Genomic DNA, 23,052 nt, shown 5'->3' with positions numbered 1-23,052 from the left:
CTTCATAAATGTTGCATTGTTGATTTTTTTTAAAGGGTGTACAGTGTAAAAAAAAATCACCAGTACAAGCATCCCCTGTTCAAATCACAAGAAAAGTTTTGTCTTCTAATATTCTTAGTACTGTCCTTGATATGGTACTGACTACATGTATGTTTATGTTGTTCAAAGGTGTTTCTCTTTAAACAGGGAGGAATATTTCATGGCAATTGTATCATTGTATACGTTATAACATAAAAGAAACTCATAATTTTTCTCATTTTGAATATGACAAACTTTTTAATCCTTCAACATAAAATCAAGGGATAATTGTCTTTCTTCTTCAAATCACAAGACATAAACAAAGCTTAATGAGATAACAAAGCATTTTGCTCTCACATTGCAAACTCTGGTTTCAGCACAACCTTAAACTTTCATCAGCCTCAATATTGCTTTGCCTTTAATTTTAATACATACAATTTATTTTATGTTTTCCAGTATCAAGCAAATTTGCACATCCATTTCCATTAAGCCTCTTTAACAATTCAGATTAGCAGCAAGTTCATGGTGCAATGAATACTGTACACATTTATGAACTAAAAATCTAAGAAAACAATAAAAAATCACTGTATATCAAAAACTTCACTGCAAGATAAATGTATACTTTTTCTTACCAATTAGTGTCGGTCATAGCATAAGATTATACAACGATCTCTTCTCTTGGAATACCGGTATTAGAGAACTTTAGGGTTATATAATAAATCGTAGCAAGAATAAAGCTCAGCAAGTCAACATCAATTTGGTTACAAATACTGATAGAGTTAGGCACTTTCTGGTTTGGCAATATTAGGCTTTCTTTCTTGAAATCATCTAAATATGAACATTTGGGAACTATAGTACCAAACATTAATTGATCATACACATTCAATATAGGAAGATGAAGAGTGTTTCTATTTTGTTCCATTTTTGCAAGGAAGTCTACTGGGTTTACATTTGTTTAAATAAGATAAGAGTAAACTGGAGAATGATAGGAGCGCTTCAGCATACAGGATAAAACATCTCAAAAATGACTACATTTCTATTCCATTATCATATTTTAAACATGTATTCAAATGTGTTTTCTAAGTAAATCAGGAGATTTCCAGTATCATTGCTAGCCATACACTGTAGCTTATGCTACTCTATCACAGTCATTTTGGCAAGAGAGTTTGGCTAGCTGAGTTGAATACATTTGTAAGATCAACTATTGCAACACTCAAGAACAAAACTGTGGCTAAAAGCTCACTTCACAGGGGTAATACAAACGGGTAAACCAAGTATGGAGAAGTAACAAAATGGACATCTCATGCAAGTCACAACCAATCTCCCATACATTACTACATTGGTTTAGATTACTGCAATGCTATTTATCCATGAATATTGGGCAAGATTAAAATTAGTTCCATGGCACATATGCAGACTATGAATACAATATGTCACAACTCAGAAATATTTTGTAATTAAGGTAGTAGCAAGGTGTTTAATGCCTTTTAAAAAGATTAAAAAGAGTAAGAAGAAAAAATCTACTCATTATTAGTAGTCTATGTTTTTCTGTGTTGTTATCTTTCTAATGCTGGCGAGGTGTATCGATTTGTTGAAATGAAAAGGCAACTTTTAGATATCATACTAGACAGTAATGCCTGTGGTAAAATGAGGATGCATGCACTTGAAGATTTAAAAACACAGAAAAATTGTGTTTAGCATGCACATCATACTCTTTTAAATGCAACAATTAAACAATAAACATGGATAACAATGGATGAAACATAACACTGTGGATGACATCACAGGCTTGAAGCTTTTCTACTCTTTACTGTTTATACCATCTTGATCACAAGACACAATACTGTTGTTTGATACGAATACTTTGGTCTGAAATTCTAAACTTTGAGTAATAACAAAGTTGAAGTTCTGAACAAAAGAAAAGTGTCATCAAACACTTTGCCCATTCTTTTATGGAGCTTCTATCAAAACAGTGGTGTGGTGTAACACAGTCAATGTTAATAGCAGCATAAGTACCTACCTATACTATTGATATATCTTGGTTTAATTTTGCTTTACATATTTAAAAAGAAAATAAATTAGTATAACTACATTATTTCATACAATAAAAGTGGGCCGGCCACATACAAACTTGTCCAAGGCCCTATCAAATTCTTAACTTTACATTTGCACTCATTTGCAAAAAATAGTTTAAAAAAAGATTAAAACATTGATAAACTACAAGTCTATGTTTTTTTTCAGATCAAATGTAAATGCTATATTGAGTCATCATACACAACTGTTTATGAAATCTAACGATAAGTAGTACCATTTTACTTTTTCAAAATATTCAACATATCTACAAGAGTAAATACTTACACAGTAAACTACACAAGTAAGCTATATTTACAGTGACATACGGTACATATGGATATAATGGAAGTTTCTTCTGATAAGGAATGCTAGTACAATATAATACATGGAAAATGAGTAGGAGTCAGGCAAGCCAGGAATACATGAACAGTATCATTGTACTGCTATCACTCAAAGTAAACTCTTTAAAAAGTTTTGCACAAGTTTTTCACCAATGCCTGATGATGATAGAAGCCAAGGTATACATGTGCATGTCCATGTATACGTACGATATGGCAAATTATTTTAAAACAGGCTGGTCAGTGATCACAGTCTCTGACCATGTACTATAGAATGTTTTGCCTATAAACTTTGACTATGATTCTATGTCAACATGGATCAGAATCATCAGATAGTTATAATAATCATTTAAAAGGGAAGAAAACAGCAGATATGAATACACTATTAACAGAATACAATGTATAAATTGCATAACAGAACTTTTGGTAGCCTCAGCCCCTCTCTCTCTCTTTCTCTCTCTCTGATTAATTCTACAGTATTCATATTATTTCATGAAGTCTATTGAAGTAATAGAGGCCAAAATTCGTTTTTTGCCTACCTATTTACAACTAGTAATATGATCTTTGGATATCTGACATTTTATCTGTACTATATCACACTCTTCACTTGCAAGGTTAGATAGGACAACAAGCAAACAGGTCAACCAAGATTCAAGTAGGAGACTATTTCACTAAAGCTGATCTCAATGGCAAGTTTCGTCACAGAGAGAAAATGTTTATAATTGTCAAGTATTCGAAAACTTCATGTTAACCAAAACCTTTTGGGTTTCGTTAGTATATCTCAAAACTTAATGTATTACAACTACAATCTCACAGGAAGCACAAATGTTGAGAGGTTTCTTTACAGTACAACTTGTTAAATAAAAGATCTAGTACTGAATGCTAGTACCAGGCAAACTTGGATGTAGCAAGAATCCTCCAAATATGTTTGATCACTGCACTTCAACATGTATCTCTTTTACATGGTTTTATAACCCCAAAAGTTAAAGGACCCACAAATCAAAATTGCTTTTATCAGCACATTTTGTTGTTGTTGAAATGCACATAATTATCATGGCAAACTCAAACACAAACATTGCTTTAAAACACTATCATCTCATCATAACACACATTGCTTCAAAATGCCATTTGGGCATCATAACAAATCATTTTTGCTCAAACATCCAATCCATATTTTAAACTGATGCCATGAAATTCACCTTTTTTACAAATGAGTGTCTTCCACCTCATAATTCATCAATTCTTCTTGAGTAAAGTTATCGTACGGCACAATCATATCCGATTCCATCTCTCCCTTTATGCTTGAAAGGTGGTTGCCGTTAGACACGTTCTTATCGTTCTCCGCCATGACGGGATTGTCGAATCCCAGCTCCAAGTCGCTGTTCCGCGGAGTATGATTGGTTATGTACTCACCGCTCCTACCTCGTTTTCTATCACAGAGCAGGTAGATGAGACCAACAATGATGATGATGATACTCACTGTAGCTATCACTACCAACGAGATGAAGAGACCAGGGTTGCTTAGGAAACCAATTTCTGGTGGAGGTTTGCGAGTTGATCCTTCCGTTGTATCTTCATCATCATCATCTCCATCGACTGGAAGGGTAAAGCTTGGTGATGTTGGTAGGGTGTTTAGAATGAAATCTGGAAGTCCGGCGGTGATGGATGGGGCTTGTGACGGAAGAATCCCAAGCTGTAGGGAAGAAAATAAGGACATATTGATATGAGTTTTCAAAAGTTGCTCTATAACACTACCTATTTTGTGTATTCTAGATGTTTGCTTGAGTTCTTGTCTCATAATATATAAAGACATTTTTCTAAAAATAATTATTAAATAGAAAGAAATATATATGATTTGTTTTTAAAGAGTACAGAAATAATAAAATACAAAATAATTCATTTGAAATGCCTATGTTTGTCAATGATGTTGTATTGTTTAATGTGCTTCTAAAACACTTCAAGTAGAAACAAAATATGATGTTGATATTGACTGGCATTGCATGGCTGATTGTCAACAAAACAAAGTTAAGTCTTTTGTCAATTCTGCTTGCTGCTACGGCAGGCAGCCAGTAAAAACGAATTTGTTTGAAAAAAATCATGGAAATACAAGCACTACTTTAAACAAACAGAACTTTGTCATTCCTTGCTCAGTTTTCCTGATTGAGGTGTCATATGAAAGGGCAGGAACTCAACTTTCTAGAAATGTGATTTTCTCTTTGAAATTCAGATACTGTCCGCCAAATGACTTTTTGGTTTTCTCTCTTCAAATTCATTTTAATCACTCATGCATGAAATATGCATCATATGAGTTGCATCAAATGAAAGAGGAGAATCTCAGGTTTCCAAATATGTGTCATTTATTAATTATAAATGCGACTAAGTTATGATAAAACATAATTAATTCTCGGTTTGGTTTTTTCTGGGTCGCACTGTATATGTTATACTTACTGCCTCTGTAAAAGCAGTGATATTGTCCAATGCGCCAAGAACATCACCTAGAGGAACAACTGGCTTCGTCGAACCTGAAGAGGGAAGAGAAAGAAAAATCACAGAAGTTAAAAGGAAAATCCAACCTTGATAGCAAACTACTCTAGAAGAAAGGAGACAAATCAGAGAAGTAGACTGGTGAAGGTTTGGATGAAATCAGACAAAGATATGAATTTTTGACAGTTTTAATCACTGTAGGTACATGTGTGGGCTGTCTCTGTGATGTAGTGTCAGACAGCTTTACCATTTGTTCCGACACACATAATTACTAAAAATTTGAATTTTTCAAAAATGTATTACTCACAAGGGTCTATTCTCTAATTCTCTTTAGAGGAGCTATAACGATATGTTATCCATAATATATTTTGAGTAGTGCCTCAAGGGAGAAGGCACTTGGGAGAAACACAGAAACTAATATTTTTGTACTGAAAAACAGGAGAGATACTATGTCACGATCCACTGACAAAACCGCCAATTTGAGATTCACCTAGACGTTTAGTGATCTCATATTTCAAACATTCATAACTTGAATTTGAATCCAAATTTCGCCATTCTGTTAATCTTATTTCTACTTTCATACAAATGAACTTGTTACAAGGTTTGGATTGCCCTTTAAACGTCTGATTTCATTATTAAAACCATAAAGCCTCTGTTGAGGGCCAAAAGGGCATTAACTTTGTCAAAAATGAGTTAACACCCTTCTGGTCCTCAGCAGATGATAGCACATCAAGAATCATGTAGGACTATAATATGTAGAGCTCCTCAGCTCATCAAATCAAGCACATTGCAATAAAACCAAGAGATCTCTAAATATTGAAGACACATTTATGCTAGGTACCGTCAACCTAGCATAAAAAACTGATTAAAAAGAAAAGCAAATACGTGTACATGTCTGAGCTAATAGAAACCAAAACATAAGGGCCGCTTGCAATGAAGCTGAAGGTTAATGCTATTGCTAAATATATTACTCATTGTGGATGTAGTATCAAATATAATATCGCTAGTCACATTTGTTTGTCTCGCAATGTCTCGCAATGTATGGTCAACATTCAACAAGGGATCTAAAAAGATCACAACGTTTCGTTTCGTGAGCCACTGCAACACTTCGTCAGGTGATAAAATCTAATGTAAGCAAGCGTGTTTTATACATTACATTTGTAGATTTTATCACCTGACGAAGTGTTGCAGTGGCTCATGAAACTTAATGATCTTTTAGATCCCTTGTTGACCATCATACATTGCAAGACAAACGAATATCACTAACGATATTATTTTCGATAAGTTGAAGGTTGGAAGCAAATGAAGGAGCCGAGAGTGTACTGGTTAATTAATTTATCAGATCCCCAATGTCAAGCCAAAGGGTAATCAACCACCGCTCTTGGAATGCCAGACATGATGATGATGATGATGATGATGATGACAGATGCATTTGCTGTTTGCTACTGCTTCTAAATCAAAGCCCAGTCCCACTCTATCAGGAGGTCTGGCAACTCCTTAGTATCCAATTACTAGCAATAATAACCATAAAAGTCAAAGTACTTTTTAACATTATTTTGGCTACCCATCTCATTCGTTCTGGAAATTTAATTTTCTATGTTATATTTTTTAAAGATGTTTTACTTTCAAAATATTTTGTACAAGTCTTGTGGAGTGTAAAATGTCTGTTCCATACTGCAAATTGAAAAAGGAATACTTTTAAGTGATTTAGGTTCAAATAATTGGGAAAGTTTTCCCCATATGACATTACAAATAGTGACCTGCATACATGTATACCAACATAGGGAGACCCCCATATTTGAAGTCATATTTTGCAAAAATTCAAAAATTCTTATGCTTTCTCTAATTTTGTGTCATTTCATGCCAATTTTTGTTTGAAGGGTCAATTCTCTTTATGAAATCACAATATTCCTAGTCTCAACACATACTCTATTACAACCATTACTATTTGAGACAATTTACCCAAAACATAAGCCCTAGTGCACATAATGTACTACATATAGCATATTTCATCTCGTTCACAGATCCCATATTCAAATAGTGGATTTCTGATAGGATGTCTCTCACTATACATATTACATGTACATACTAGGTTTAATGAACATACATGTATGTGTGTATGCTGCCATGGGTTAGTTTCTTTCTATTTCTGATTTGAAATGGTCTGACTGCTCAACTCCTTAACTCCTTGAACGATGGAATGAAAGCCCAATCATCACACTGTGTTGGTACCATTCAGTCTTGTACTGTATACTACTAATGAGGCCAACTATAGGGAATAATTAATCCTACCACCCATTGGGTCTGTATTATAATTGATGTTATGTGTCAAAGAATTGTCAAAGAATTATAAAAGGAAAATAATAACCAGTCCTTCATTAGCCATTCATTAATGAAGCAATGTAGGCTTCAGATGAAGCATTGTATCGAATGATGCATCTCCATAGCCATTAACTTTAGTTACATGTAGATTATTAATATAATAAAATTACATTTGACAAATTTGTATTTTCTACACTTTGTATACAATTAACATTTCATTGCAGTTTGATGCTATGGAACAGAGTACCAGGAAGTCTGTATTATAATCTTGTTCACAAACAAAATTTACAAATATTTGGCAGGATAAGAGGTTGGTTCTACAAGATTAACTTTCTTTGCATACATGTATTTGTGTTGATTGTAGGCTACTTTATGAAAATCTTAATCTGGTAATAGTACCTTTCTGCCTTTCTCCTTTCTAACCATTTTACAGATTACATTCAGCCTTATTCATTCAAAATAGAGTAATTTCAAAATCAGAAAACACAAATGATATTTATAGAATATACAATACTTCTCAATAAATCATACTCTCATTTTTGTTTGTTTACCTAATAGCTAGATAGAAGGTATTTTAAAGTGAGGTAACAGATTTCGTCAAAATACATCAAGCCAAGACTAAGCTACTAGTACATACAGACCCTAAATGAATGCCTACTTTGAATTTTGCCAAGCCCTAAATGAATTCTCCTAGATTAATCATTACAGCGTCTTGCTCAAACAGAGATTGTAGAGTACAGTCCAATTCATCTCAACATAGCATCTGAAGCAATCTCAATCAATTGTAATACAATGTATCTTGGGGTAAAGGTCTCTGTCAATTTTCATCTTATCAACTCTCCCTTCACCTACAATGCACTCCTCTCCTACACCTTACGACCCAGTAGATATCACTAGTATCCCAGCCTGGATACTGGTATAATATTACTTTGAAACGTATATGAAGGCATCCAGTATTCAACAACCTTGATTATATTTTGAAGAAATACAGTAGGTACAATCTACCATTCAAAGTCAAGTAATTTGGCCTACATATTAATTCTTACCCACTATCAATCAAACCTGTCCTTGATACCCTTCACTGTACTTTCATTTAGAATTGCTCTTTGTTCTTTGTTTTATTTAGTATTGTTACATTTCTTCTTCTTTTATGGGGGTGGGGTCTCGTAATTTTCCTGTTAAATCCCTCACTTTATCTTCCCTTCTCTTTCTCTCCCTCCTTCCTTTTTTCTACCTTCCCTCTTGCTGGTCAGATACATGTACCGGTAGGTAAGTTTTCCTGTACGGCTGTAGACTAAATATAACACAATCATTTTGTATATATTAATAAACAATCATGATGTGACTTAAATCAACAACTGTAAAAAGGAGGTGAATTCTACAACATGTGTAATTTGATATATATCTTTATAAAAACATCCTGAAATGCAGAAATAAAAAGAAAGGAGATAGAGAAAGAGAGAGAGAGAGAGAGAGAAAGTGATCAGGAGAAAGCAGGAGTGAGAGTGAAAGAGCGAGAGAGCATTGTGAGAAAGAGTCAGTCGATTTAGCCCCTGTAAAGGGACACCTGGCTGTGCATAATGAGCCACAAGGAGGATTTGGAACAAAGCGTAGACTCTCCTCTTTCAACCACAACAGGCTGTGAACCCTGAGATGTAAGTGGCCTGTAACCTCTTGATTCACGCATACTTCATCATGTGCTCAAAACTGCCCATACTGTATATACGAGTGTCTCTTATATGTCCATGCTTGTACATGTACATACATGATGAACTGTTCTAGAGCTTCTCATAAAAATCTATAATATATTTTTACTACAACGTCATGCCATCTTAGAACACGTCTCTGTTACAATCTCATTTTCTCCTCCTCATACAGCCTTTTCACACACAGCTAAAATTCATCGTATCTAGAGATGATTAGAATCACTCAACAGTTTTAAACATGTTTATAGACAAAATTTCCCAGTGTGAACATCGTTTATACGATGTTGGGATAGATACGAAGTCGCGATCCATACGCCCCTAAAAGCAGGCTGCAGATACGAAGTTCGTATCTAGAGAGCTTGACATTTTGTGTGTGAAAGGAAATTCGTGTTTAAACGTGTTTAAACTGGATGGAGCGTGCGCTTTGATTGATATGACATGACCTTCAATGCGCAATGGCACTACTGCGCATTTTACGAGCAGTAGTTAATCACGAAACTATTAACGATCGCAACGAAATTTCTGTGTGTGAAAGGCTCATGATTAGTTTAAACACGTTCGAAACACGTTTATACTAGTCATGTTTATAGAATTTTAGCTGTGTGTGAAAAGGCTGATAGAGACATCATTACACAGGAGCTACCAAACGGAATTTATTGTAGGCCCTTACGTACTCATTTTCTACACACAGATGCTTGTCTACTGTAGTTTGAGCAAACTTTTTTCGGCTTGCAGGTGTAGGGGTGTGAAAGAAAATAGGCATTGTGAAATATTGCTTTAATTCCTTTTATACTATTCTTAAAACAATGGTAAAGTAATTGTTCCAACTTTGTCTAGAATATCCTCATTCTCCTATTTGGTCAAGCACAGTACATATATTTTCTGAGGATTCCTGACATATCTTTTTACATTTAGGAACACTGAACCTAAGAGAAACGGTGAAGCTGAATAATTTAATCAAATCAAGGGAAACATTACTAGGATGATGGTTTACGGCATTATCAATATCATTGCCACTTGGTAGGGGGTAGCTCCAGGCAAGAATACAAAATACAAATGCATTTATGCCTTGTCAGTATAAACATTTCAGACTAAAGAATTTCCTGGTAATCACTGTTTCCTCTGAAAATAATCTTGGGGAATTCCACCAGAATCATTACAGCATAATTTATCAAAATGTACATGTCATGGATTTGAGGAGCTCCTTCTCTATACTGGATGAAAACCAACATCAGACTGAAAGATTTCACACGCATAAGAAACCAGTGGGGAATCCCAACGAATACACCCCAATAAAAGGTGTCTGTAAAATGGATATTGGCCTTCATTGGGACATCTCTGAAAAGGAGAATACAAACATACATAACAATTTTGAGATAGATGTAGCATTAGGAAATACTGAACTTGATAGTTGCTTCACAACTGATGCTAGTAAGATACAGGTCAGATGAGGCATTTCCAAACATGAATAGGACAAAGGCCTTACTAAGAATTGCAAGAAAGATTTTTGAAATTTGGATATTAATTACTTTAGGACTTCTAGGAATACGTTAGTCTTTTCTCTGAGGGATGCTGCAACGTAATAGCTCTCAGCTCAATTCAGAGTAAGCTTCCCATCAACAGTCTGGCAATTGTATCACCATCAGATACATGGTAAGGGATCCTCCCTCTATAACAAACCCACATGACTAATGGGAAAAGCATCAGAGTTTGACAAAGGTTCTTATTATATACATGTATGGCAATCTCAGACCCAACCCATTTTGTGGTTCATTGGTCAGGGATAGGACATACAGAGTCAAGGGAAGTAAAACGCTTGTTTATTTGGTTGTTTGTCAGTGGTTAATAAATTCTGTTTTCACTGTGCTCCCCAAGTAATTGGAAAATCCTTTCACTAGCAATTTTAGTGAATACAGGTGCACTTAAGCACATTTTAAAGGTATAGACCAGTTTTGGAAACGCCCCCTCTCAAAAAATGAAATGGAAGCTTGTATTACCAATCATGTGAAAGAATATGTTTTGACTAATACGTGATGATACAAATGTTGCCGGTACTAATTAATCTTTTTGGTAAATTATTATATCTATCCAGACTGGATAGATATGCCGTAGTCCCATAAACATCTTTCTGTGTACAGTGCTTGTAACTTTACCTACACTGTAGACTGGGCCAAATTTCTTATCATTTTGATGATTCCAGAACCTTGCAGTACATACCAATACTTGCTAGATAATCAACCTATCTGATCGATTCCACAAAAGTTTCTTTCACAATGCAAACGCGTCTATTCTTTCTGGGTATTTGTCATTGCTATATGTTTTATCTTGAACTTGAAGGCTAATATGGGTGGTGCCTTATAGTTGTATCAAAACTTGTATTTATCAACTCAGGGAGAACTAATTTAAACTTTGGCTAACGACTTTACAGTAGTTACATTGTATGTGAACAGACTCCAGTGATATAGACATCTATCCCATGGCCAGGCTGTGGCATGACTTATCATAATGAGTGCATTGTGTAGCAGAATTCAATCTGTAGCATCAATAAACATCACAAACAGGCTAGGGAACAGATTATAATATCAGCTGTGCTGTGCTGACTCTGCTTTAAAATACAGCTCAACTACAAATATACATGTATACGCACAAACTTCTAGTCCAAATTAAATTCCTATCAAAGATGAATGAAAATAACATAGCGCCTAATGAGGTGCTATTTTCATTTCACAAGCACTACTTGTTGGAGTAATACTTGTCTTGGTCATGTTGGGCTTGTTTTCTTTAAACACACACACACACAACAACAAATATTCAAACAATTTTATATCACTATGTATTTCAATAAAGATAATTCATTGATGATTGCATATCCATAGAAATATAGTGTATACTTACGTTTACGTGCAGATGAAGATCTTGCTATAAATGAGACAAAGAGGATGTCGTTCTGATCTAGAGGAGTTGGTCTGATGTAATATATGTCAGAAGACTCTACTGAAGTCAGCATATTGGATAGATACTGTCTAAATGACACATCATAGCTGTCATGCCAAGAATTCACCTGTACAGAAATGTAACAAATTTGAAATTATAGAAATCTAGGAATTATCTTGTATGACGCTGAGGACATCTTCACTAGATATTAACATTTTACATTCCTGTATATGATTTTCCAGGTGGGAAGAAACTAGAACAAAAATAAATGTTACCCAGTACTTATTTGGCCTCTTCCTAGCTTCTAAATAAAAAGTTTTATGTATATTGACATTTAAGTTTGAACAACTCAACATTGTGGTTAAAATAACTGAGAGACATACAATTATGTATAATACCTACAATGGTAGGCCTGTTGTGGGATTTCTTCACTTCGTATACACTGTTCATCATTACATGATTTACGAAAGGAAACAAACACTATCTAGATGTCTGCCTCTTTTTGCCGAGTTTTTTATAAAATAATAGTAAAGCATTCTCACTTCACAGTTATTTTTGAACTGCCAGCATGACATGAAGGATATGTGAAAGCTATAAACTTTGACCTTTCAGTAATTCTTCTCTACAGGGGTTCATTCCATGAAATTTCACATACCACCAACTCGGTATGCTAAAGGGGAGTACACTGTTTTTAAAGAGAACAAAACTGTACAATCATGTGGTCTGAATCATTTGTTATTGAGGGAAACTGGGAAAGGTTTCCCTAGTAGAGAGTGGTGAAGTGACGTCATCAGAAAATTATTTTTAGAGTTTCCAAATTTGAACTTCATTTTGAAAATCAATTGAATATGTTAAGCACTGGCCGAGAGATGTCTGTCCTAATTAATAGATTTCAATAGGAAATCACTGTTTTTTTCTCTGGTTCATAACATTAGATTTCCTATTGAAATCTATTTCATTTGGATGGTCATATACATGTATCCCGGCCAACACGTCACATATTCAATTGGTTTCAATAGTTGGACATTTTTTTTTATGCTCTTTCTGAAAATGAAGTTCAAATTGAGTTTTTCTAAAAATAGATTTTTATGATGCCACAGTGTCAGAAAGTACTCTATATTATTTCAGAAATTCAGATCTTGTATAAACTAAGGACGATTCACTTGTTCACTACATGTACATGTATATCAACGATTGGAATACTGATCGAGTACAGAAGATGAATTCAAGGCACAGGAATGCACTCTCCCTTTTGTCTACTATTTTGTCTGTTCGTAAAAGATAAAACTCTCCAGAAATGTTTAACTTTCCTGCTATCTACTTACCGTGATACCACCGAACTTGAGTGTCACAATGTTATCAATCTCATCTGATGACAAATCACTGGCTGATATCTGATTCAAATGATGAGAGACAGTATGATCACTTTCCGTCTGAAAACGAATATAACAACAAACAAAAATCATTTCATTTACATTTAAAATTTACTATGATTTATTTATTAAAAAACACATCTTAGAACGAAACAAACTCTCTACTTCAATGTAGGCCTACTTCAATGTAATCTTGCCATTTTATGATACCCAATGCAATGCCAAATAGGCAATCAGATCTTATTCATCCACAAGTAATCTATTTATTGTGTGTGCCACACTGTGCCTTTTAACTTGAAGCCTAGATGAATATGACTGGTTCAAGTAGAGAAAATTCAAATAAAAACAAGGAATATGATGGGAGTATCTAAAGGTTACAATACTTACAAACATTCCTATCATTTCCAATTGTCTTTTAAAGCCGAAGTTTACGGGGGCAGTATGAATAAGAAATAATGTTAGCCTATTTAAACAAATTTTCTTTTCATGGAACATTTAGTGCACACTTACTGATATTCTTCAGAAACTCTAACGCTCATTTACCAACATTTACCATTTTCAGACTTAAATTGCTATAACTTGAAAACTTATACCAACTTGAACCAAAATATTGCAGATTTTCAAGAAGTTTTCTGATTTATCAAATCACTTTTATCTTACTGTGAAAACAGCAAAATATTTCAAAAAGCCATCATTAAGTTACATAAACAATTAAACATACTACATTGTATCTACCTTTAAATTTTACAAGTGGTATACATGTACCTGTACACTCTTGAGTAGTAGTGGTTGCAGTTTTGATTTCTGAAAATCTGTAATTTCTTGTCTTGTTTGGAAATCTCTCATTTCACTTTTATTATAAGTTGAATGGTCTTTCAAACAGTATATAGTTTGTAGGGGGTAGCTTCTATGGTTGTCAAGATATTCTTAATTAGGGTGCGTTAAAAGGCAATATATTACCCCATTACCCCACTGCCCCCCCCCCCCCTTAAAGTAATTGAAGAATACAGTAGATCAACAATTAGGTAATGAGCAGTATTCACATTTATATTTAGAAATAGTTTTTCTCCTTTTCTTTAACTACCGGTAGCCTATATTATGTGTGTAAACACAAAAATGTATCCAATCACTTACTGTTTGAGCTTGACTTGTAGTGATTGTTGGTACTGATGTGTGAAGCATCGATGTGGTTGCTCTCTCTGGAGTTGCAGGTGGTAGCGATGTGTGGAACTCAGGTGTTGTAGGTGGTAGTGATGTGTGGAGCATGGATGTGGTTGCTCTCTCTGGAGTTGCAGGTGGTAGTGATGTGTGGAGCATAGATGTGGTTGCGCTCTCAGGTGTTGAAGGTGGTAGTGATGTGTGGAGCTCAGGTGTTGTAGGTGGTAGCGATGTGTGGAGCATGGCTGTCGTTGAGCTCTCAGGTGTTGTAGGTGGTAGGGGTGTGTGAGGAGTAGACTGTGGTGCTGAAGTGATTTGATCCACTGTGGTGAGAATTTCTGGGGTTGATGCAAACTGAGTGGTCGGATGCTCTCCAAGTACAGAGGTTACAGCAGGCTCCAGAATTTCTGAAGCTGTAGTCATCTCTTGCATCAGCGCAGTTGTACTGTCTGTATCCTCAACAATAGTTGGTAGAATTTCAGCATCTTGTCTGCTTGTTGGTAATTCATCCGTTGCAGTTATTATGTCTTCAGTTTCCTCTGTTACGATGGATAGTATGTCTGTAAGCACTTCAATCGCTTCTGTAGTTCCTTCTTCCGCTAAATCCCCAGCAACTGGAAGTGTGGCTGCATCAAGTCCATCTGAAGTTACGTCTAAGCCTTGAGTGGCCATCATCATATCTTCACCACCACCAGTGCCATCACCAACCATAGCAGAGGGGCCAGTTCCAACATCTGTTACAACGTCTATATCCATTGTTGTTACTGAATCAGGAGCTTGGCTGGCTTTGATAGGCACCACATTCGGTGTTACATTCTGTGGTGTGGCAAGTGTTTCATTTGTGCTTTCAGGTGCTGGTGTTACCATAGTCAGATTTTGACGGGTAGGAGGAGGTGAACCATTGTTGCTCTCTTCTGGTAAGTCCGTTGTACCAAAGACAGTCACAGTGATGTATTCAATTTCAAGTTCTTCTTCTTCTTCTTCAATAATGGGGCTTCTTGAAGCAGTGCCATCACCTCTTCCTGCTGATAGTCCCATTAAACAAACAACTGCAGAGACAAAGAATTGAACATAGAAAAGAAAATGTCAGTGAGGTTGTAATTTGAAGTTACATTGCACCATGAGGTCAAGGTACTATAAAATTGCAAAGAATTACAAACACTGTTTCTATAGATCTGTAACTAATAAAAGCAAAAAAGAAATTTATTATTTCACTTCTAAGAAAGCATTCTCTGCGTACAGATCGCACATACATTTTTAAGAACAAAGAGTAAAAATCAGTCAGATAAGCAATGAAAATAGAATATTTGTAAACTCTGCCTCTAGGCGCTAACAGCTACATGTACATAACCATATCAACTACATCTACACGTATGTGTACTTTTAAATAAACATGTGTATCAGTTTGTATCTGTATTCTGTATCTCACTTAAATTTTGAAAAAATCAATATAAAATAATGTATCAATATTAGACATACACTGTACATGTAGCTTTTTATAATCTCAACTAAGTTGTAAGTAATAAATGAATCCATGGGAGAAAAAGACATTGAATTAATGTATTTCAATCATTTCAAACTGTATACCAACGTCTTTACTGCTTGAATTTAAAAAAAAAAAAAAAAACTACATGTATTGGTCTTTTGCCATTATCAGTTTTTCCTCATAATTTCAAACCAAAGTGAGTTGACTCTTTAAACTCCTACCACCAGTTGCAAAATTAATAACTCCAATGGTGGTTGGACAAGAAAAGAGCAATGACAACAGCTGCATCCTTGGATGCGCTGCCTGCTGGAGAGGAACATTCACCTAGAGTATGTGTGTACTATATATATATACAAACTGCAATAAGGAGGTTTGTTTATGTGCTCCCACTGTTTATAGGTTGGTTGGTAGCTAGGGTCAATAAATCAGGGCAGATAGAATAGGGTTCAACAACAGGGTGGGGCGCAAACTGACAGGTCAAGCCATAATGACCCTGGGGGCTGAGGTCAATCTGCAAAAAGTATAAAACAGGGAAGTTTGTGGAATGTAAACATGTATGGGTGTGACCAGGGACTGAACCACAACAAACATGTTCTATAAACATGTTTGCTAAGAGGATCTCATTTATTGAATATAAATGCTTAATACATGTGCATGTAGTTTAGTACTGAATTGTTCATAGCATTGGCACAATTGAATGCAACTTGATTGTGTTGTATACATTTGAGAACAACCACAGAAATGTCAAAGTATTGCATAGACCCCTACATCAGTACATGTTTATTTTATGATTCCATTAAAATTCTTAGGAAAAACAATGCAACATTTGTATCACTCCATCAGGTCTATAAAAAAATATCAAATTAGCAACTTGATCTTGTGATTGCAATGTCAAACTCATTTTAAGATTATTATATTTTTTTTCCAGTGTGAAACTCTGAAAACACTCTCCCCATTGTAAAGTTCAAGACCTCTACCATATTATAGGTCTATGACATATGTTCATGCATGTGCACTGTATAACAGAAATCATCATTTCCATCACATCGATAACAACAAGTTATATTTTAGTCATTCTATCCATTTCTAGGCAGTCATTTGGTCACAGTAATGGACAAGGTTGTTTTGATTTTACACAGTGCAGGTGCAAATGTACTGTAGGTTACTTGTAGACATTTACTTATGAACTTTAAAAATAAGTATCAACTATTTTTCAACATTAAAAATACTTGTTTCTCTGGCCTTTCAATTTTCTTTTACAGAAGCCTGCTACCAAGGATGGTTATCTTTTCAACACATTTCTCATTGATAATAACTTGAGTAACTTCTTCAAATTGAGTTCAGCAAATAAAAATCCAAGATCTGACCAGTTCTATTTATTAATGATCTGCTTTGTTTGGAAACAATTTGACCTATAATTTCTGTGCATTGTGAACTGTTAAAAAATATTACAACCAATCTAAATCACATCGAGCACATAATTCATATACAATTACAAATAATATATATTCTTTAATTAGTTTGGCCTCAAGTTTTTTGTTAATATTCTTAGACATTTGCATTTAATGATCTAAAATGTATTACAATTTTGTTGCAACAAAATATAATATTAGAATTTTAAAACGTTTTTATTTATAATATTATCATAATATACATGTAAAAAACATATTATATTTTGTAGTGAATGCTTCTCAGTCCCCAAAAAGTTGCATTACATACTGTACTCTTTAAAACCTTTCTTTTAGGCATAAAACAAGAGAAATATCACTTCAATTAGAGGTTGTTTCTCTTGAGCTAGGTCCAAAGGCATTCTAAGAATGCAATCCCCTCTGACCTTAAATTGAAGAGAAATTATAAACCAGCTTGGGTAGCCTAAATAGGCCCGTCTTCACTATCTCGAGATTGCCAAATATCCAGCTATTTGAACTATCCCGATCAAAACTATCCTGCTAATTTGCATCTTCATTAGACCAAAGTAGCAAATTAGCTGGATAGTTGGTCGGGATAATATCCCAAGATATCTCGGTCTAGTTTGCAAAATATCCCACTATTTCCCAACTAGCGGGATAGTTTGCGACCGTCTTCATTAGACCGAAGTACGGAGTCAAATATCCCGATTCCATCATGCACAACGATTTCCGGCGCACATGCGATCTATACCGCTCAGCGCGCTAGTACAACTAGTAAACACGGAAAACCGGAAATCGTTGTGCATGATGGGATCGGGATATTTGACTCCATACTTCTGTCTAATGAAGACGGTCGCAAACTATCCCGCTAGTTGGGAAATAGTGGGATATTTTGCAAACTAGACCGAGATATCTTGGGATATTATCCCGACCAACTATCCAGCTAATTTGCTACTTCGGTCTAATGAAGACGCAAATTAGCTGGATAGTTTCCATCGGGATAGTTCAAACAGCTGGATATTTGGCAATCTCGAGATAGTGAAGACACGCCTATTCAGTATGACCCCCTCAAAGCTCCTTACACTTACAGCTTCATTGCTCTTCTACATCACCTTAATACCATCGCGTGTAAACATGTCAATCTCCACTCATTATGCTTGTAAATGTGTGTATGTTATATACATGTAAGAATGAAACATTAGTGCCAGTGGGAAGGCTTTCTGACAAACACAGCTAGAAAATTAAAGTTACTAGTTAATAAGAAAGGTAGAGGTAAATAAATAGCTGATGTTGCAACAGCAAAGTATTAAAGCAGTCATAGATTAGAAATACATGTAGGAAAAGCAGCAGTAGAAAAAAGAAATCAGTAACAATAACTGTTTGTTCTTGGACAGTGCCATTGTTTGTCCTTTTGATGCTCAGTCAACAATAAAACACCTCCGTTTAATAGCCCTGCTCTCAAGAATATGACCCTCAAACCTCTAAAAGATCTTTAAAAATCCTTACAAATACAAGCAGGCCTACATGATTACCACACTTGGGTCAAGACACACAAATGTATTTGTAAATTTGGCCTGACCATAATTACAGTATTATCCTAATCATGATTACAATTTACAAAAGTACCATTCATTCATTTTGGTTTACAGAAAGAAAACTCTTTATAACAGGTCACCGACTCAATACGGACAAAGACTACCGGTAAGTAATTATACAAAAACATTAAAAGAATCAATAAATTCACTAAAAATAACAAGGAACACAAATTTAGATTATACTATGGTTGTGGAGGAAGGGATGGGGGAGGGTGAATTGCATATTGTACATGTGGGCTAGTTTTTTGCTACTATAGATCAGAGAGGAAAGATGTCATTAGACGTTCATAAATTACCTTTTTATTCATTTCCCACAAAGCAACCACTTCTTGTAAAAAATGAATTTACAAATTAATCAGATTGAATGATAAAATCATAAAACAAAAATGTTGTATAAAATGCTACCTTTCTTTATCCTGCTACATGTACTTTATTGGTTGTAAGACAATTTAGGTCTGGATATATGTATCATTCAATCACAAATTATACAAAAATTATATCACCCTGCAAATATTAAGTTTGTTCTATAGTCTATACTTCTATTGAATTTCTCAAAATGATTGTAAAGCAGTTACCCTGAGGTGGTACTGCTACAATAAGAGTGTGAATAACTGATTTGTATCATTATGTTTCAATAGGCAAATATTGACTTTCTTTCACAATCCACTTGTCAGATCATTGAGATCAATAACTTCCTGAATTACCCAAGCAGGAAGACCACACAAAGCCGACTATTTACATGTGGACAATATCAATTCAGGATTGCTTGTCAATGGACCAGACAATTGGCTTGGCTTCAGCCAGGCTTAAATTTGGGATTTATAGTTATCTAGAACTTACAGGAAAGTGAAGGATTTGTTCTGGTAGAATAAGCTATTTTCCTCAAATTCTATAAAGTGTGCTAAACTAGTCGCTTCAATCTTACTCTAAAATCTTACTTAGAAAACTGCTACATGACAAATCTAACTGTTCATCGCTAGATGACAAAAAGATAGGCCTAATATTAGTTACGTAGCTCTTTCATAGCAACAACAAACAAAAACAAAACAAAAAATTGCAGTCAAGTTTGACAAAATTTAAAAGACAAAATTATATATTTTTTTAAATCTCCAGACAATGGCACAATTAGGAAACATAGGAAACCAAATACATGTGGATTTATTAACATAAACATGACAACAATTTCTAACAGTTATTAACTTTGAACATTCAGATTATCACTTTACATGTACAAGATGGCAATCTCTATTTCTCTGATATGGAATATACAAATAGATCTACAATTAATAAAGACAATTATAATTGTCTTTATTAATTGTAGATCTATTTGTATATTCCATATCAGAGAAATAGAGATTGCCATCTTGTATTTGTAAAGTGATAATCTGAATGTTCAAAGTTAAGCATGGGTAACAAAAAGAGAAATTTAGATATTAACGGAGAGTGCGGTAGGAGGACTGATGATTTTCAATGTCTACATGTGTCATGTAGGTCTAGACCTAGATCTAAGTTAATTTCTAGGACTATTTACTTAGCCTTAGGATCTACTTTGACCGCCTCCTCCATTTTAAAACCTGATGTACACTACTACAACTTGTTGATGATTTTGTTCTAATGGTAATAGCTGAAATTAGTTTCTATAAAATCTATTCAATTGGCAATGTCAACTATGCCCCTACTAACAAGAAAAAAAGGGGGGGGGGGTATCCTCAGATTTTCACATGTGCTGACAGAAGTTTTCTCCTTTCTTTTTTAAGCCAAGAAAAAAAGTATCCTTTAATCTTCAGCCTCACTCAGGGATACCACATGGCTATCAGTATCAGTATCATATAATCCGAATTTGCTGACATAATTCCATGTTTATCACTACATTCCACCCTTCATAAAAATGAGTGATTTATTAAACACATTGAACACACTCGTCACTACACAAAATGAACATGATGAATCTTCACAATTATAACTCTGATCATGTCAGTGACTAATTAGGCCTAGGGTCTAGACTCTATCCTAGATTCTAAATCCTTTCTTCCAATTTAAAACTCAAGTTGATTTAGATCTAACGTTAGATCTAACGTTAGACCCAAGAAGTTACAAGTTTATCTAGATCTAGATCTAAAGCTCCTTGACTTGAGCTTGGATCTACTCTAGATCTACAATCATGCCAATATGGCAATAGTCTCTGGGTCGTTTCCACCGGCCACCATCACCACACATGGTCCCACCCTCTTTCTCATTTCTGCACTGGATCTGACGTTAATTTTAATCCGTCAAGTGTCACCATCACAGCAAAACTGGGAAACAAAAATATAGGTTTTGCATATTATTTATACCCAAGAAGAGAAAGGATTTCTCCCACTCCCAGAGTGGCATTTCCCCTAAGTTCTGCTTGCAACAGTATCTCACCGATCAAACTCGATCAGTGCGTTCGGTTGCTCACATTGCTCAGCTCAGCTGCCTCAACTTCAGGGGCAAGATTTCTTGGACTCAGAGTTTGAACTTGAAGACAGCCCGAGTCGATGAACGGAGCAAACTCGCTACGCTCCATCTCATTTTTTTAATTTCAACCCTTACAATCATCTATTCTCTAACTCTCTAGACCTCTATAGACCCTATTCACATGATTGAATATAATTATACTTACCTAGGATAAGAACAATGATAATCCTTTGATATGAACCCATGATTCCTAATTGATTAAAACGATGATGATGATGGTGGTGATGCGTAGATCGGCCAACAGTTGTTCACAAAATTAATGATCAGAATACGCGAAAGGCGAAACGCATGCGCAAATTGACGATGACGATAGTGTGTGTATAGCAGCTAGCTGGAGCGGCTGTCTGCAAATTGTGCGTATACCGTAATGCACTACAGGCGCGATTCTCAAAAACTGTTTTTATAACAATGAGATGAAATCCATGTTTTTCCTGTTTTCATCCTTCGTACGACACTTCACATTTGATAAAAATTGAAAGAGTATGCTACCTTATAAATGAACAATGTAATTTACTGATTAATAGATCAATTTGACATCTCCCAAAGCTCAATCTAGCACACAGTACCTGCAACAATCAATTATCATCAGGGTCCGTTGACAGTTACCGAATATAGTAAGTTTGTTATGGACATTTTGGGAGGATTTTTGGAAACATACATTTTTGAAACAGAAATCTTAAAACTAAAGCCGGGAACTAAGGCTATGACCGTTCTTTTAAAACAAGTATTCAAAATCATTTAAAAAAGATCAACATCCAGCCAGTGCCTGATAGGTAACTTTATTTAGGCACTTTTAGAAATGGCTTGATTTTGATGGTCTTTTAAAAATGATTTTCGAAGAAATTTTAATATGAAATATTGTAAACAGCACTGGAATATGTCTTACTAATCTGTGTACACTGTTGTTGTTGTTGTTGGTAAATGTTTAATGGCGTTCATTCAGTATTGAATATATACGCCATAAATATCTTCAATTTTATAAGAAAATCAGTTTTAGTCTTCATAAGAAAACTGAGAATAAAGATTTGTAATGAAATAATTAATTAATAAGTAACGCAATTTATTCAGAGTCTCTGGATGGTTTGCAACTTCGTGTTTCTGCTTTTTTAAAGTTTTGTACACTCATGATATTAGAGATGATTTAAATGAAGAAATCATGCAGAAAAAAAATGATATATAATTTGCAGCGGTCTCCAAACCTATATATTTCACACGTCCTCTACGGTGAGTGTGAGAAGTTGTTATCTGCGCTTTGTTTTAAGAAACTTTTCGACAGTGTTTGACCTTGATCGTCATGTTTATTAGTATTAGTGACAAATTGTTGATAAATCGCTTAATTCAGCGCTTCTCAACCGGTGCCTCGAATCTCTCTCTTTTTTAATAACATGAAATGTGAAAATATAAAATTGTGTCTGATATCTTGCATGGCCAAGGAAGGAATTCAGCATATCAAAACCATAAATAAAATGTTTTCTTTTTCTGTTGCTCGCTCGCTAGATTTCCTTGAATGTTATAAAAGGCTAATACAAAACTTGATTGTCTGTATGAAACATTTATGAAACATTTATTTTCATAAAGCACATTGAGCTCATTGCCATATACCGTTATCAATACCCCCTTCCCATGTATCTTTCGCATCCATTACACATTGAGAACG

The 23,052-nt window shown here is 34.8% G+C and overlaps 2 protein-coding genes across 2 annotated transcripts; both read right to left on the bottom strand.

The window, feature by feature from the left end:
• Positions 1-2,894: 2,894 nt before the first annotated feature.
• Positions 2,895-11,983, bottom strand: LOC115919239. Its single transcript, XM_030972548.1, has 3 exons — positions 11,837-11,983; positions 4,878-4,951; positions 2,895-4,122 (listed from the first exon to the last, which is right to left on the bottom strand). Exons 1-3 carry the CDS (start codon positions 11,946-11,948, stop codon positions 3,634-3,636), a joined length of 675 nt encoding a protein of 224 aa, XP_030828408.1. The 5' UTR covers positions 11,949-11,983; the 3' UTR covers positions 2,895-3,633.
• Positions 11,984-12,545: 562 nt separating this feature from the next.
• On the bottom strand, positions 12,546-21,653 carry LOC115929879 (mucin-2-like). Its single transcript, XM_030999978.1, has 4 exons — positions 21,541-21,653; positions 14,383-15,455; positions 13,201-13,308; positions 12,546-12,560 (listed from the first exon to the last, which is right to left on the bottom strand). Exons 1-4 carry the CDS (start codon positions 21,578-21,580, stop codon positions 12,546-12,548), a joined length of 1,236 nt encoding a protein of 411 aa, XP_030855838.1. The 5' UTR covers positions 21,581-21,653.
• Between the last annotated feature and the right edge of the window lie 1,399 nt (positions 21,654-23,052).

The sequence above is a fragment of the Strongylocentrotus purpuratus genome, unplaced genomic scaffold, assembly GCF_000002235.5.
Source record: "Strongylocentrotus purpuratus isolate Spur 01 unplaced genomic scaffold, Spur_5.0 spur5_scaffold_6, whole genome shotgun sequence".
NCBI classification, from domain to species: Eukaryota; Metazoa; Echinodermata; class Echinoidea; order Camarodonta; family Strongylocentrotidae; genus Strongylocentrotus; species Strongylocentrotus purpuratus.
Note: the sequence above shows the minus strand (reverse complement) of the source record. Positions and strands in the feature narration are given on the sequence as shown.